General features: G+C 38.9%; 1 protein-coding gene across 1 annotated transcript; it reads right to left on the bottom strand.

Moving 5' to 3' along the window:
- Nucleotides 1-5,555: 5,555 nt before the first annotated feature.
- cyp1b1 (cytochrome P450, family 1, subfamily B, polypeptide 1) lies at nucleotides 5,556-9,300 on the bottom strand. Its single transcript, XM_007566939.2, has 3 exons — nucleotides 8,897-9,300; nucleotides 7,710-8,720; nucleotides 5,556-6,290 (listed from the first exon to the last, which is right to left on the bottom strand). Exons 2-3 carry the CDS (start codon nucleotides 8,708-8,710, stop codon nucleotides 5,690-5,692), a joined length of 1,602 nt encoding a protein of 533 aa, XP_007567001.1. The 5' UTR covers nucleotides 8,711-8,720; nucleotides 8,897-9,300; the 3' UTR covers nucleotides 5,556-5,689.
- Nucleotides 9,301-12,311: the final 3,011 nt, after the last annotated feature.

The raw sequence follows: 12,311 nt of genomic DNA, 5'->3' as shown, positions 1-12,311 counted from the left end.
GGATTTAAAGTTTTTTGTCTGTTGCTTTGGTCTCAAATAAACCTTTTTTTATTATTATTTAGTTTATAGCAATTTCATAATTAATTGTATTTTTTGTTTTGTTTATTTTGGATATTTAAAATGTTTTCCAGTTTCAGTGTTAAATGTTAATTAGAATTTAAAGTTTATTGGTCTGTTAGAATATAATGACAGTTTCAAGAAAATATGCAAAAAATATGTGTGCCATTAAAAGTTATACTGCAGCTTTAATGGAAACACTACAGTTGCAAAAATGTTTGACATTTGTCAAACTTTTGTGCACATTTGTAATAGAAACGCAGCTTATGACCTTAAAAACATACTATATACAAACAAAGTGTAAAAAAGTCAAAGGTGTGGGAATACTTTAGCATCCAGAGTAAAAAGTTTCTGTGTGCAAATGTTTCAGCTCAGCATTTTGTAATGTATTGCAGTTTGACTAAAGAAAACAATGTTTTCACTCCCATTCATAAAGGTTATGCTTGGACTGCTGCCAGACATTACTCCAGGGGCTGTTTAGTCCTGGGAATTACTTTTGGATTTGTAAAAATGGGAAAGAAAGAGAGAGGGTGAGGGAGAAAGAGAAAGGCAGAGAGATAGGGAGAGAGAAAGCTGCTCGGTATCAGCAGCCATCTACTGTCTGATTCTGTCACGCTCTGGTTAGTCGGTAGCTACATGCCTCACTTTGAACGAGTACAGGATGTTCTAGCTGGCCGAGATAAAAAAAAATGGCAGAACAGGCAGCAAGATCTTAGAAACATTTCCCTTTATGTTCCGGCCTGCAGCTCAGCAAGCTGTTTGATGCTTTCTTGGAAAGCATCAAACATGACAGTTTTGGTATTATAACATCTAAATTCAGGTTATTTCCAGTTGACTTGACGAAAACTGAAATGGAAACAAGCTGAATAATTTATTTGGATTAAAAGTAGAAGACAGAACTGACCTACACTGCAAAAACACAAAATCTTACCAAATATTTTTGTCTAGTTTCTAGAGCACAGGTGTCAAACTCCAATCCTCAAGCGCTGCTGCCCTGCAACTCTGCTCTGCTGCACCACCTAAATATAATAATTAGGTCATTAGCAAGACTCTGGAGAACTGATCTGCACAAGAAGGAGGCAATTAAGCCATTTCATTCCAGTGTTTTGTACCTGTGGCACATCTAAAAACTGTGGGACAGCGGAGGACTGGAGTTTGACACCCATGTTCTAGAGCAAATATCTTAGTACAATTGAAAAAAAGATTAAATTAACTTGCAAGTAACTTTTCAGCAAGAAATGGATGCTTTTTTAAATAAATAATTAAATAAATAATTATTTAATATTGATGGAAAAAAATATTTCTATTGGCAGATTATTTTGCTTATAACATGGGAAAAATGTCTTAGTGAAATAATCTGGCAGTGGAACAAGTCATTTTTCATCAATATTAAATTATTATTTACTTAAAATAAGTTTCTGAATTTTTCAGTAAAGTTATCTTTCGAGTTACAAGTTAGTAAAATTAAAAAACACGTTTCAAAAACCTTCTGAAGGTAAAGTTACAAATCAGGAGGTGCCAAGCCGTTACCCAGCAACCACAGCAGAGCCCAGCCAGTTGCCTAGCAACCACAGCAGAGCCCCGCCCGTTGCCTAGCAACCCAAACTGAGTTCCTGGATGTTTGGTTGGCTGGTGTAAAGCACATTTTCTCTATGGCAACATCTTTAAAGGAATGTCTAAAATGACTTTATCTGAGGCTCAAAAATGGAGCAGTGTTAGCAGAGCTGTTAGCGTAGCTTTGCTTAGGCCTCTGGTTTCAGATAAACTTTAAACAGAAAACATTTAAACTGGCTAAAAACCAAATTGTGTCTCCAATATTTTATTGTTGTGCAGGATGGGTCCAGAAAAAAGAAGCTTACCAAACTGGCTGTAGATAAAAACATTTTATTTGGTTTTCTCTATACTTGTAAATGTTTACATTTTGCAGTTACATTGAATTTACATGAATCAGATTGGCTTCTGCAGGAACCCGTAGATCTCTGCGTCAGCCGCTTATGTGTGAGACGTTCAGAATCAGATTCCTGTGCAAACGTACATGAAATACCCAAAATGAGCCGAGCTTTAGCAAGGAGGTGAAACACCGAGGCATGGACCAGATTCCAGCATCAGTTTCACATTTTCTATCATACAGTTTCTAGAGTTTAATGCCCTGCACTCCAAAAAAAACAAAAACAAAATCTTACAAAGTATTTCTGGTCTAGTTTCTAGTGCAAATATCTCAGTTAACTTGAAATAAAACAAAACTAACTTACAAGTAACTTTTCAGCAAGAAATAGGAGCTTGTTTTAAGTCAATAATTCCTTGATATTGATTTTAAAAAGTGCTTTTTTCTGCTGGCAGATTATTTCATTTCACAATTGTTACCAAGCAACGCCGGCCAAGCCCAGCCCGTTGCCTAGCAACCCAGTTCTACTTCCACTCGCAGATTATTTCACTTATAACATGGGAAAATGTCTTGTTACAAGGGAAATAACCTGTCGGTGGAACTAAAACTTTTTTTAAATCAATATTAAGGGATTATTGACTTAAAACATTTTCCTTTATTTTGATGAAAAGTTACATGTAGGTTTGTTTTGTCCAATTTCAAGTATGCTTTAACACACTATTTATGCTAGAAACTAGACCAAAAATACTTGGTAAGATTTTGTGTTTTTGCAGTGTAATAATGATATCCTGTCACCATATGCTGCTGCACACTGTCAGCCAGCTGGCTGAAAGAAATCTACTGCACATTTCCCTCTAATCCCTCTCCTGCTTTATAGCAGCAGCAAGATTGATTGTTGTTTTTCTTTTTTAAACAACGGTAATTTGAACATTTTTTCTGTAAAAACCATTTTAAAGAATTAGTATTTTAGTCGAGGTTGTGAGTAGGTGAGAATCTCTAATTCTGCACTGCAAAAACCAAAAATATTACCAAGTGTTTTCTTTGTTTAGTTTTAGAATAAGAAGTTTTATTTATATAGCACTTTTTCGGCAACAAGGCAGTTCAAAGTGCTTTTAAGTGAAAATGTCTTGAAATGAGACAAAACTAACTTAAAAGTAACTTTTCAGCAAGATATAAGAGCTTGTTTGAAGTAAATAAATCCTTAATATTGATGAAAAACTAAAAGTTCCACTTATTTCACAGTCAACAGGCCCTGAGCCGTTACCTAGCAACGCCAGCCAAGCCCAGCCGTCGCCTAGCAACCCAGTTGTAGTTCCACTGGCAGATTATTTCATTTATAACAAGACATTTTCTCATGTTGTAAGTGAAGTAATCTGCCACTAGAACTAGTAGTTTTTCTTCAATATTAAGGAATTATTAACTTAAAACAAGATCCTCTAAATCCTGCTAAAAAATCACTTTTAAGTTAGTTTTGCCTTTTTTCCAGTGTGCTAATATATTTGCAACAGAAACTTGCCAAAAACCCTTGGTATTATTTTCTGTTTTTGCAGTGCGTGCCTGTAATGTGCTTTCCATTTTCCTGACTGAGTGAGCATCCGGCTAAGTAACACTGCTTTAATATCTCTTTACATGCGAAAACTGACTGTCTCATTACAACAGCATCTGTAAAAAGTTAAAGAATATATTAGATTAAATAGTATTTGAGTCTTTTTCTTCCTGAGTAAATACACTGGCATATACAATATATTAATTTACACATTGCTACTGAACATTTAGTGTTAGCAGAGCTGAAGCTCTGAGCTTATGCAGCTGCAGCTCGTCCCTCAGACCGCGGCTTGTTTCTGCAGTCATGAGGATCTGAAACACAGTTTGTTCATCACAGTTACAAAGATACACGATTGAGAAACATTTGGATTGTTTTTTAAGCAGATAAAGTGTCTTTTCTCCAGGTAGCAAAGCAACAATAAAGGCTTCAGTGTACAGTTTTTTTCCAGCTTGCAGGGATACATTATGCAGCAGCGTAGTATTGTTTATGATCAGAGCTTCATTGTTGGCGTTGTGCTTTTCCAGACTGTTTTCTGGTTGTGAAGCAGCTGGTTGCAGTCCTCTGCTCTGACGAATCAACGGGTCGCAGGCGATCGCTCTGCGGCTGACTAATGTTGAGAACAGATGTGCCATCGCTTTCTGTCTGCAGAGACACCCAGAGTGCAGCTACAAATTCAGACGCAGACGCATTTATCAGCACCTCAGGTTAAAGCTGAGAGCCTGAAAGTAAATCTATCTGTTCCTGCAGCCGCTAAAAGATTTAGAGAAATCCTTCCTTCAGCTTGACTACAACTCTTCCACGTCAACCAAATTAGCTTCTTAATGAAATCAAAACAATCCCTGTGAAATAAATTAAGATGTTTTTTTCTTAAGGTTCCATATTTTTCAGGTGGATTAGCATTTGTAAAGCCTAGGGCTGCAATTAATGATTACTTTAGTAAGTGATTAATCGATTATTCTGATGATTAATCGGATACAAATATTGGCATATCCTGCATATTTTTCATTTAATTTTAGAAATGCATTAAAAATGCAAATAATCAAATAATTAAATTCAACATTTTATTCCTTTAGTAAATCTGAACCGAGTGAAGCTAAAACAGAAAAGGGTGTTTTTTTCTAAAATGTTAAGTACGGTGGACGAACTGTCATGCTGTGGGCCTCTTTTTCTCCCAAATACCCTGGACACTGGAGTTCATGGCAGGATTTCTACAATGTCAGGGGATTTTAAATAAAAACATTGGACGATGATCTGAAATCTCTGTGGTGAGAAAAACGGGTAAAAGTCTGGATTTTCCTACACTTTCAAGTCCGATTATATTAACATTTCAAATATTTTGAGGCTGTTTACATATATTTACTAGAGGTGTTAATAAATATGTCTGCTTCCACATATCTACTGCATATTTAGGCTCTGCTCTCCATTATTCTTCATTTTCTGAGTCCTTAGACCAGGAGTCTGCAACCTAAAAAATCATTTAGAGCCGCAAATGTTGCATGACTTTAGAAAAAACAACTAAGAAATTTAGACAAATATCTACTTTAGGGAAATCGTTGTCAGTTTAAAGAATCACCAATATATTTATATTTTTATGGTTTAAAATGAAGCTGACGGATATACTTTTTTTAAACAATGAAAAATGCAATTAAATTAAATTTAAAAAAACTGACCTAATCTGGTACTTTTAGTTTCATCCTGTTTGGAAATCCAGAAGCTAACATCTATACACTGCAAAAACACACAGTGTTACAAAGAGTTTTTGTTTAATTTACAGAAAAAAAATCTGCTGTAGTGTTGACTTAAAGCAAGCTTTTATATTTTACTGAAACATTACTTTTAAGTTAGTTTTGTTTTATTTCAAGTGTACTAAAATATTTGCACTTAAAATTAGACAAAAACTCTTGGTAAGATTTTGTGTTTTTGCAGTGTAGCTTCTAGCTTTGGCTGCTATAGCTAGCTGGCTGAGCTATAGCTAGCTGGCTAAGCTATATAGCTAGCTGGCTAAGCTATAGGTAGCCTCAGCTGACTTCTTTTCTCCATTTTTTGCAGGAATAAAATGGAAACCTATTAAAAATTCAGCATTTGTTTTTATATTTATACTAAAACGGTTGTTTTTCATTTTTGGCTAAAGTTTTTAGGTCCAATGAGCCATTTGTGGCTCCGGAGCCGCAGGTTGCAGGCCCTGCTGTGGCCTTTAATCTTTAAACTTTTGCCTGTAATTCTGCTGGCTGTTCGTTTGCCTGAGCGGCACCAGCGTCCAGCAGAGTCATGTCTTCCCGCAGAGACACAGCGATGGCGTAGTCGTGCGGTTTCAGCGTCAGGCCGTACTTGTAGTCCAGGGTTAGCATCTTCGCTGGGTCGGTGGTGATGCGGCACTGGTGCGCCAGCAGCGCCGTGAACAGGAACAGCTGCAACTTGGAGAGCTGCTCGCCGATGCACCGCCGGCGACCCAACGAGAAGATGAGCACGTTGGCGGCCAGGTCTTTGTTCAGCGCCCCCTGGGGGTCCAGGAAGCGCTCGGGGTCGAAGGTCTCCGGGTTGGACCACATGGCCGGGTCGTGGTTGATGGACCACTGGTTTATGAAGATGACGGTGTTCTTTGGAATGGCGTAGCCCATGATGGAGGTGTCTGTGACGGTCGAGTGGGGGATGGTGAGCGGGACGAAGCTGGTGAAGCGCATCACCTCGTAGAGGAAGGCCATGACGTACGGCAGCTCGGCCTGGTCCTCGATGGACGGCAGGCGACTCCGGTCCACAACTCTGTCCACCTCCAGCTGAAGACGCGTTTGGATCTCAGGATACCTGAAGGTGTGACATCAGCATGTAACTTTTACAAAAAATTTATGCTTTTTTATATATTTGTTAAAACTGCACCGCTCCAGACCAAAAACAACCAATGAGCGCCAGGAGGCGGGGCTTGGTGCTGTCAGTCAACCTCGTGAGTGGGCTACTAAACAAATGCCAATTACAGGAAAACTGTTTTCTTGCTTTCATTGGCTAGTTAGCATGCTATGATATGAGGAAGACGCAGTAGCAGCAGTGGAGGAGCAAGGATGATTGACAGCGCTAAGATCCACCCCCTTTCTCTGATTGTTTTTTTCTAGTTAGCAGTGGGAGGAGGCAGAGGAGCTTAAGTTTTTTCACAGATTATCTGTCTCATATCAAACTTTCACCACATAGTGACAGTTTTAACAAATATGTGACAAATATGTTTTTTATAAAAATGTCATTCTGCAGCTTTAACCCGTTTTTCTAAAAACTGATTACATAAACGCGCTACAGTCACTGCAAACAGCTGACTGTTCACTTTCACCAGTGTTCAGTTTTACTCCTTGCATAACACACATGCAGTAACACTTCCTCATGTCTCTGCAGGGTTAACAGGAAGCTGGGAGCAGCGTGAGCTAATCAGCTGCTGCATCCCTCAAAGTGAAAACGAAAAGACTGAAAACTAAAAACATGTCGAGAAGTCTCTTAAAATGTGGTTAAAGTTGATTAAATCAGGCCTGACTTGACCTGCACTGACCTTCATCTAAAACACATGGAATTAAACTTGCTTAGATTTGCACCAAGTGGGGCAAAAAGTGAGAATGCATTAAATGTGACGCATAGGGGCGCTGCAGAGGGGTCGCCAGAAAAAGAAAAGGCGATTGGAGTCATGCTGAGGGTAAATATGGAGAGGCAGAAAAGGAAAAACAGAGGAGGAAACAGGCATAGAGATGAAAAACGCTTTTCAGAATAGACAGTAATTAATTTCAGTCTATCAAGAGGAAGCTTGTAAATTTTCAGATTAGTTTAAGTTACTAGTAAATTGACAGGATCGTTATTGTCTTGCAGGTTTATAGTGGTGCAAAAATGTGTCACACACCTCAGAGTAGAAAATAACTGACGTGTTACATCTGATTAAATCAGCAAACAAAGTCGGAGTTTTTAGTGTTTTTGTTTGGATAAAATTCGGACTAAATATCTTTAAGATGCCGAGTTTAAAACACCTAAAAACTTAAAATCAGGGCTTGACAAACAGATAAAACATTCAGATTTATTTTTTTAAAACACATGTTTCCTCAGTTATGTCAATTGAAGCAGGTATGTTCTGAGACTTAAACAAAACAGATGCTTTTTATCAGTTAGGGGTAATTAATGTTCATGTAATAAAAGCCAATCTGGACTTCCAGGTTATTTTGTTTCAGCTAAAATATCCAGTATGTAAAAGTTTCTTACTTGACCAGTATGAGGATGATCCACTGTAAAGCCGTGGACAGCGTGTCCTGGCTGGCTCCAAAAATGTCCCCCATGGTGGGGGTCACGTAGTCCTTCCCAGAGGAGAGACCCGCGGTCTCCGTGATTTGGTCCAGAGCCACGATGAAGGCGTCCGTCATGTCCCTGATGGCGCTCGACTCGATGGACTTCCTGTGCTCTATGACTTTATCCCGGATGAAAACCCCAAAGTCCCGGTTGAGGTTCTTGAAGTCCTCGAAGATGGTTTTTATTGGGTTAGGGAAGTACTGGAGCCACGGCATCACGTCCACGATGCTCCCTGCTCCCACGGTCTTAGTGAACTTGTCGTTCCTGCCCACCACCTCCCGGAACTCCGCATCCTCGTAGGTGTACCTCCTCCCGAAGCAGATGGCGCTCATCACGTTGGCCGTGGACACCACCAGGTCGGTGCCGGGCTGGAAGTACCGCTCCGCCCGCGTCTTCTCCACGAACCGCCGCAGAAGCTCCCTGAACTCGGCCAGGACGTGCTGCTCGAAGGTCCGCTTGGTCTGCGGGTTCCCGGTGGAGAACATGCGGACGGTGGACTGCGCCAGTTTGCGGTGCGTCTTCCACGAGTCCGAGACGGTTCCGAACGCCATGCTCTGGCCGTCGGAAATGAACTGGAAGGAGGTGAAGTCCGGCCTCCCGGCGAAGTCCAGACCCTGCTTGATGAGCGCCGGTCGGATGGCGTCGCCATTCAGCACCACCACGGTTCGGCTGCCCAGCTGCATCTGGAACACGTTGCCGTACTTCCTCGCCATGCGGGTGCAGTACAGGTGCGGCGTGTTGCCGAGCTGCGCGGCGTTCCCGATAACGGGCCAGGCGAAGGGCCCCGGCAGACCGGGAGTGGCCCCGCGGCGCCGGAGCCACAGCCACACGGAGAGCAGCAGAGCCAGGCAGGCCGCCAGCAGGGCGCCGGGAGTGAAACAGTTAACTGAGGGCATACTCTGCAGAAACGCTTCCATCACGCAGATCCTGCGGGATGAAAATAATGAGGTCATTACTATTAACAATAACAATAATAATAATAATAATAATAATAATAATAATAATAATAATAATAATAATAATAATAATAATAATAATAATAATAATAATAATAATGTAAATCTGAAAGTAATTCAGATTGTTTTTATCTTTTGATGAATTACCTTAAAAGCAACAAAAATCAGATGATTCCTCTACATTTCTCTGCGGAGGTTTTGCAGCCGCAGACTTCCCGCTGAGCGTTTTCTGTCTGCAGAGCGCCGCTGCACCGGGTCTTTTATCTGCGGGCGGCTGCAGCATCACGGCCCGTCGGCGGCTCCGGTGCAGTGGGCAGGTTTGATGCGAAAGGGGTGGGGGGGCCACCGTCCTCCGCTTCTCCTCCCACCATCACCTCCTCCTGATGGCGCCTGCTCTGTGAGGCAGGCACCATCATCATCATCATTACTATTATTAGAACTACTATGGTGGTTATTGTTGATGAATGTTTCATATATTTATTGTTACCATTTATTTCGCCTGAAAACTCCCATTGGGGTTTTAAAAATCGCTTTAGAACAGAATCTGACAGAATCAGTTTGCAGAAAATTCAAAGTTTCAAAGTTTGCAGAAAATTCAAAGCAAAACTGAAAAAAATTAACATCAAAAAAGACATTTACAGACCGATGGTTCCTCTCAAAATCAAAAGAACCGCCTTTAAAGCATTTTGTGACAGTATTTAGTGTTTTATTAATTAAAAGTAACACCTTTAGATGAATTAAGTCAATCATAAATTGATTATTTTTTATTTCTTTTTTTAAAGTATTTTATTATCAAGTTGGACGAACAGTTTATCATCAGTATTGCAAATAATAAGAGATACATTTTAATATTGCAGAATTTATTGTATTTTTCTTAGAATAATGCATTTAAATGAATTAAAATCAATCACGACTAGAGAATTTTGATATAATAATAATAATGATAATTATTATTATTATTATTATCCCGATGACGTATTTTGAGCATGATAAATTATAGGACTTGAACAAAATCATTTTCTTCCCTTTTTTATTTTATCATACTGCTGGCTTTATTTAATTACTAATTTACTTAAGAGAAGATTCTCATATAAAACATGAACCTGTGTTGCAGCTGTATAAACAGCAGCGACTCTCCATCCTGCAGGTTCAGCAGAGTTCATTCTGTCTCATCTCGATCCGAACAGAAACATTTAAAATGCTACTTGTTTTAGTTCTCATTTCAAATTAAAAGCTTTGCAGATTCATAGAGAGGCATTAAAACAACCACAAACTGAAAATGTTTACGTCCTTAACTCTAAACGTCAGCTTCAGTCTGGATCGTTTCGCTTTTAAAATCTACATTTTCTCCAACAAATATTTAAAGCCTGAGAAGATTTAAGTCTGGGTTACAAATAAGGAAGCCGTGAGATCCAAAAAGGGTTTAGCAGCCTTAGTACATTTGAGACAGAGTTGGTTATTAAATCCGTTCATAACTTCGGATTAAATCCCCGCCAGGCTGCGTTTTCCTGCGGAGCCACAAGGAGGAGGCGAACCCGCAGATTTCCTCATCAACATGCGGTGCGATCCCGCAGGACGGGCGGGAACGTTACTATAACCCCGGTCCAACTGGAGGATTAATACCGGATCAAAAACATGAAATGTGTGTTTTATCGTCAAACATCTGATTCAGATAAAACTTACAGCAGTAAAATTAAAACCTGCTGCTAATCACATAAATCTACTCTGAAAGTGTTTTAATGTTATTTCCTTCTCGCACTGAATTATTATTATTATTATTATTATTATTATTATTATTATTATTTGACTTCATCTTGAGTCTGAATGTTTTTCTGCAGGAATGATTTCTAACTTTGTTGCTCAGATTTTCTGGAGCTGCGCTTCAGCACCGCGGACAGCGGCTCAGACCGTCTGAACATGTTTGACCCTAAAAAAATCACATTTAACTTTATTTTTCATCAGTCCTAACTTAAAAAACTAAATGAAACCAGCATAAAGCCGCATTAACATAAAAGAGCATAAATATAGCGATTTATCCCGTCGGTTACGGCCTTAAAAAGTGTCATAATTTTTTTCGAAAATATATTCTACTAGGAGATATAAAAAAAATAAACAAATTTGTCTTTTTGAATAAACATAAGTCAAAAATTGCACTCTTATTAACATTAATCTCTTTAAATTCCCCAATACGCGAATATTAACTCCATGAGGACAGCCTTGAATTTATTAATCTAATTAAATATTCATTTATTTTTATTTTTAAAAAAAGTTACTATAACATAAATAATTAAAATTATAATTGAGATTTTTTAAAAATCCTTTTAAGTTAAAATGACGGCGGGAGAAATGTGGCCTTTTGTATATTTTAGTTTTTTAGCTAATCAACACCAAACGACATATTTTGCAGCTCTGAGGCTTTTTATTTTTATTTTTAAAATGCATTTAATAGAAAGTGAACTCACTGCGTAAAGACCCTCAGGCTCGACGTAACTCTGATGACGTCACTCTGACCCGTCACAGTGTCCGCTGCTGATGCGAGGCTGAAGACAAACCAGTGGAAATGGTTCCCGCCTCTCTCCACGCGTGGAAATATTTAACATTTAATCTCCTGTTAGGCGAATCTTTGTCAGAGAAAACTGAGGCGGGCCTCGTCATTATTCCGTTTTCTGTTTTATTTCTCACCTAATATCTCAAACAAACATTTTCAGGTGTTTCATTTAAACATAAATATTATTTATTTCAGCATTTCAAGTCAAAATGTGGATCTCATGGAGTGGCTGACAGTGATATACAGAAAACAAGAAAATACATGTATTTTTAAAGCATAAATGTTCTGTTATGGCACTCTGCACAAGGAAAGTTTAGAGGAAGGAAAATCTGTGAAGAAAACCGATTGAAGGGTTTGGGAAACGGTAAATTTTGGGTTGAGCTTCAGTTTGACGTTTCCATATTTAGGAAGAATCATAAAAATAAATGTTTGCGTATTTAATCTGTTAAATTGGGGGTGCCCAAAGTCAGTCCTCGAGGGCCGGCATCCTGCATGTTTTAGTTCTCTCCCTGGTTTAACACACCTGGATCAAATGATGGCTTGTTAGAGGCCTAAGAAGAACAATGACATACTGAAAAGGTTGTTACTACCACCAGGGAGAGAAGTAAAACATCCAGGATGCCGGGCCTGGAGGACCGACTTTGGGCCCCCCTGTGTTAAATGAAGGACTTTCCCTCTTTCAATTTACAGTCATTGTCAAAATATGTATTTTCATTCTGGTGTTAAATGTATTGAGTTAAATGTTGTAAGCGACACTTAAAAGCAATAAAAACATTTTGTTTGACTTCACATTTCCTGATTTCTTGAAATATATCAAATTTACACTCCATTAAGGACTTCAAATATATATGGATAAAAAACAACAACTTCTTTACTCTCGTAATTTTATTCATTAACTTTTAGCATTGCCGACCCCACCAGGTGGACAACGGGGGCCATGGCCCCATCTTCAAGAGATAGATAGATAGATAGATAGATAGATAGATAGATAGATAGATAGATAGATAGATAGAT

This window comes from Poecilia formosa, unplaced genomic scaffold (assembly GCF_000485575.1).
Source record: "Poecilia formosa unplaced genomic scaffold, Poecilia_formosa-5.1.2 Scaffold201, whole genome shotgun sequence".
Taxonomy (NCBI): domain Eukaryota; kingdom Metazoa; phylum Chordata; class Actinopteri; order Cyprinodontiformes; family Poeciliidae; genus Poecilia; species Poecilia formosa.
This window is presented reverse-complemented; position numbering and strand designations above follow the sequence as displayed.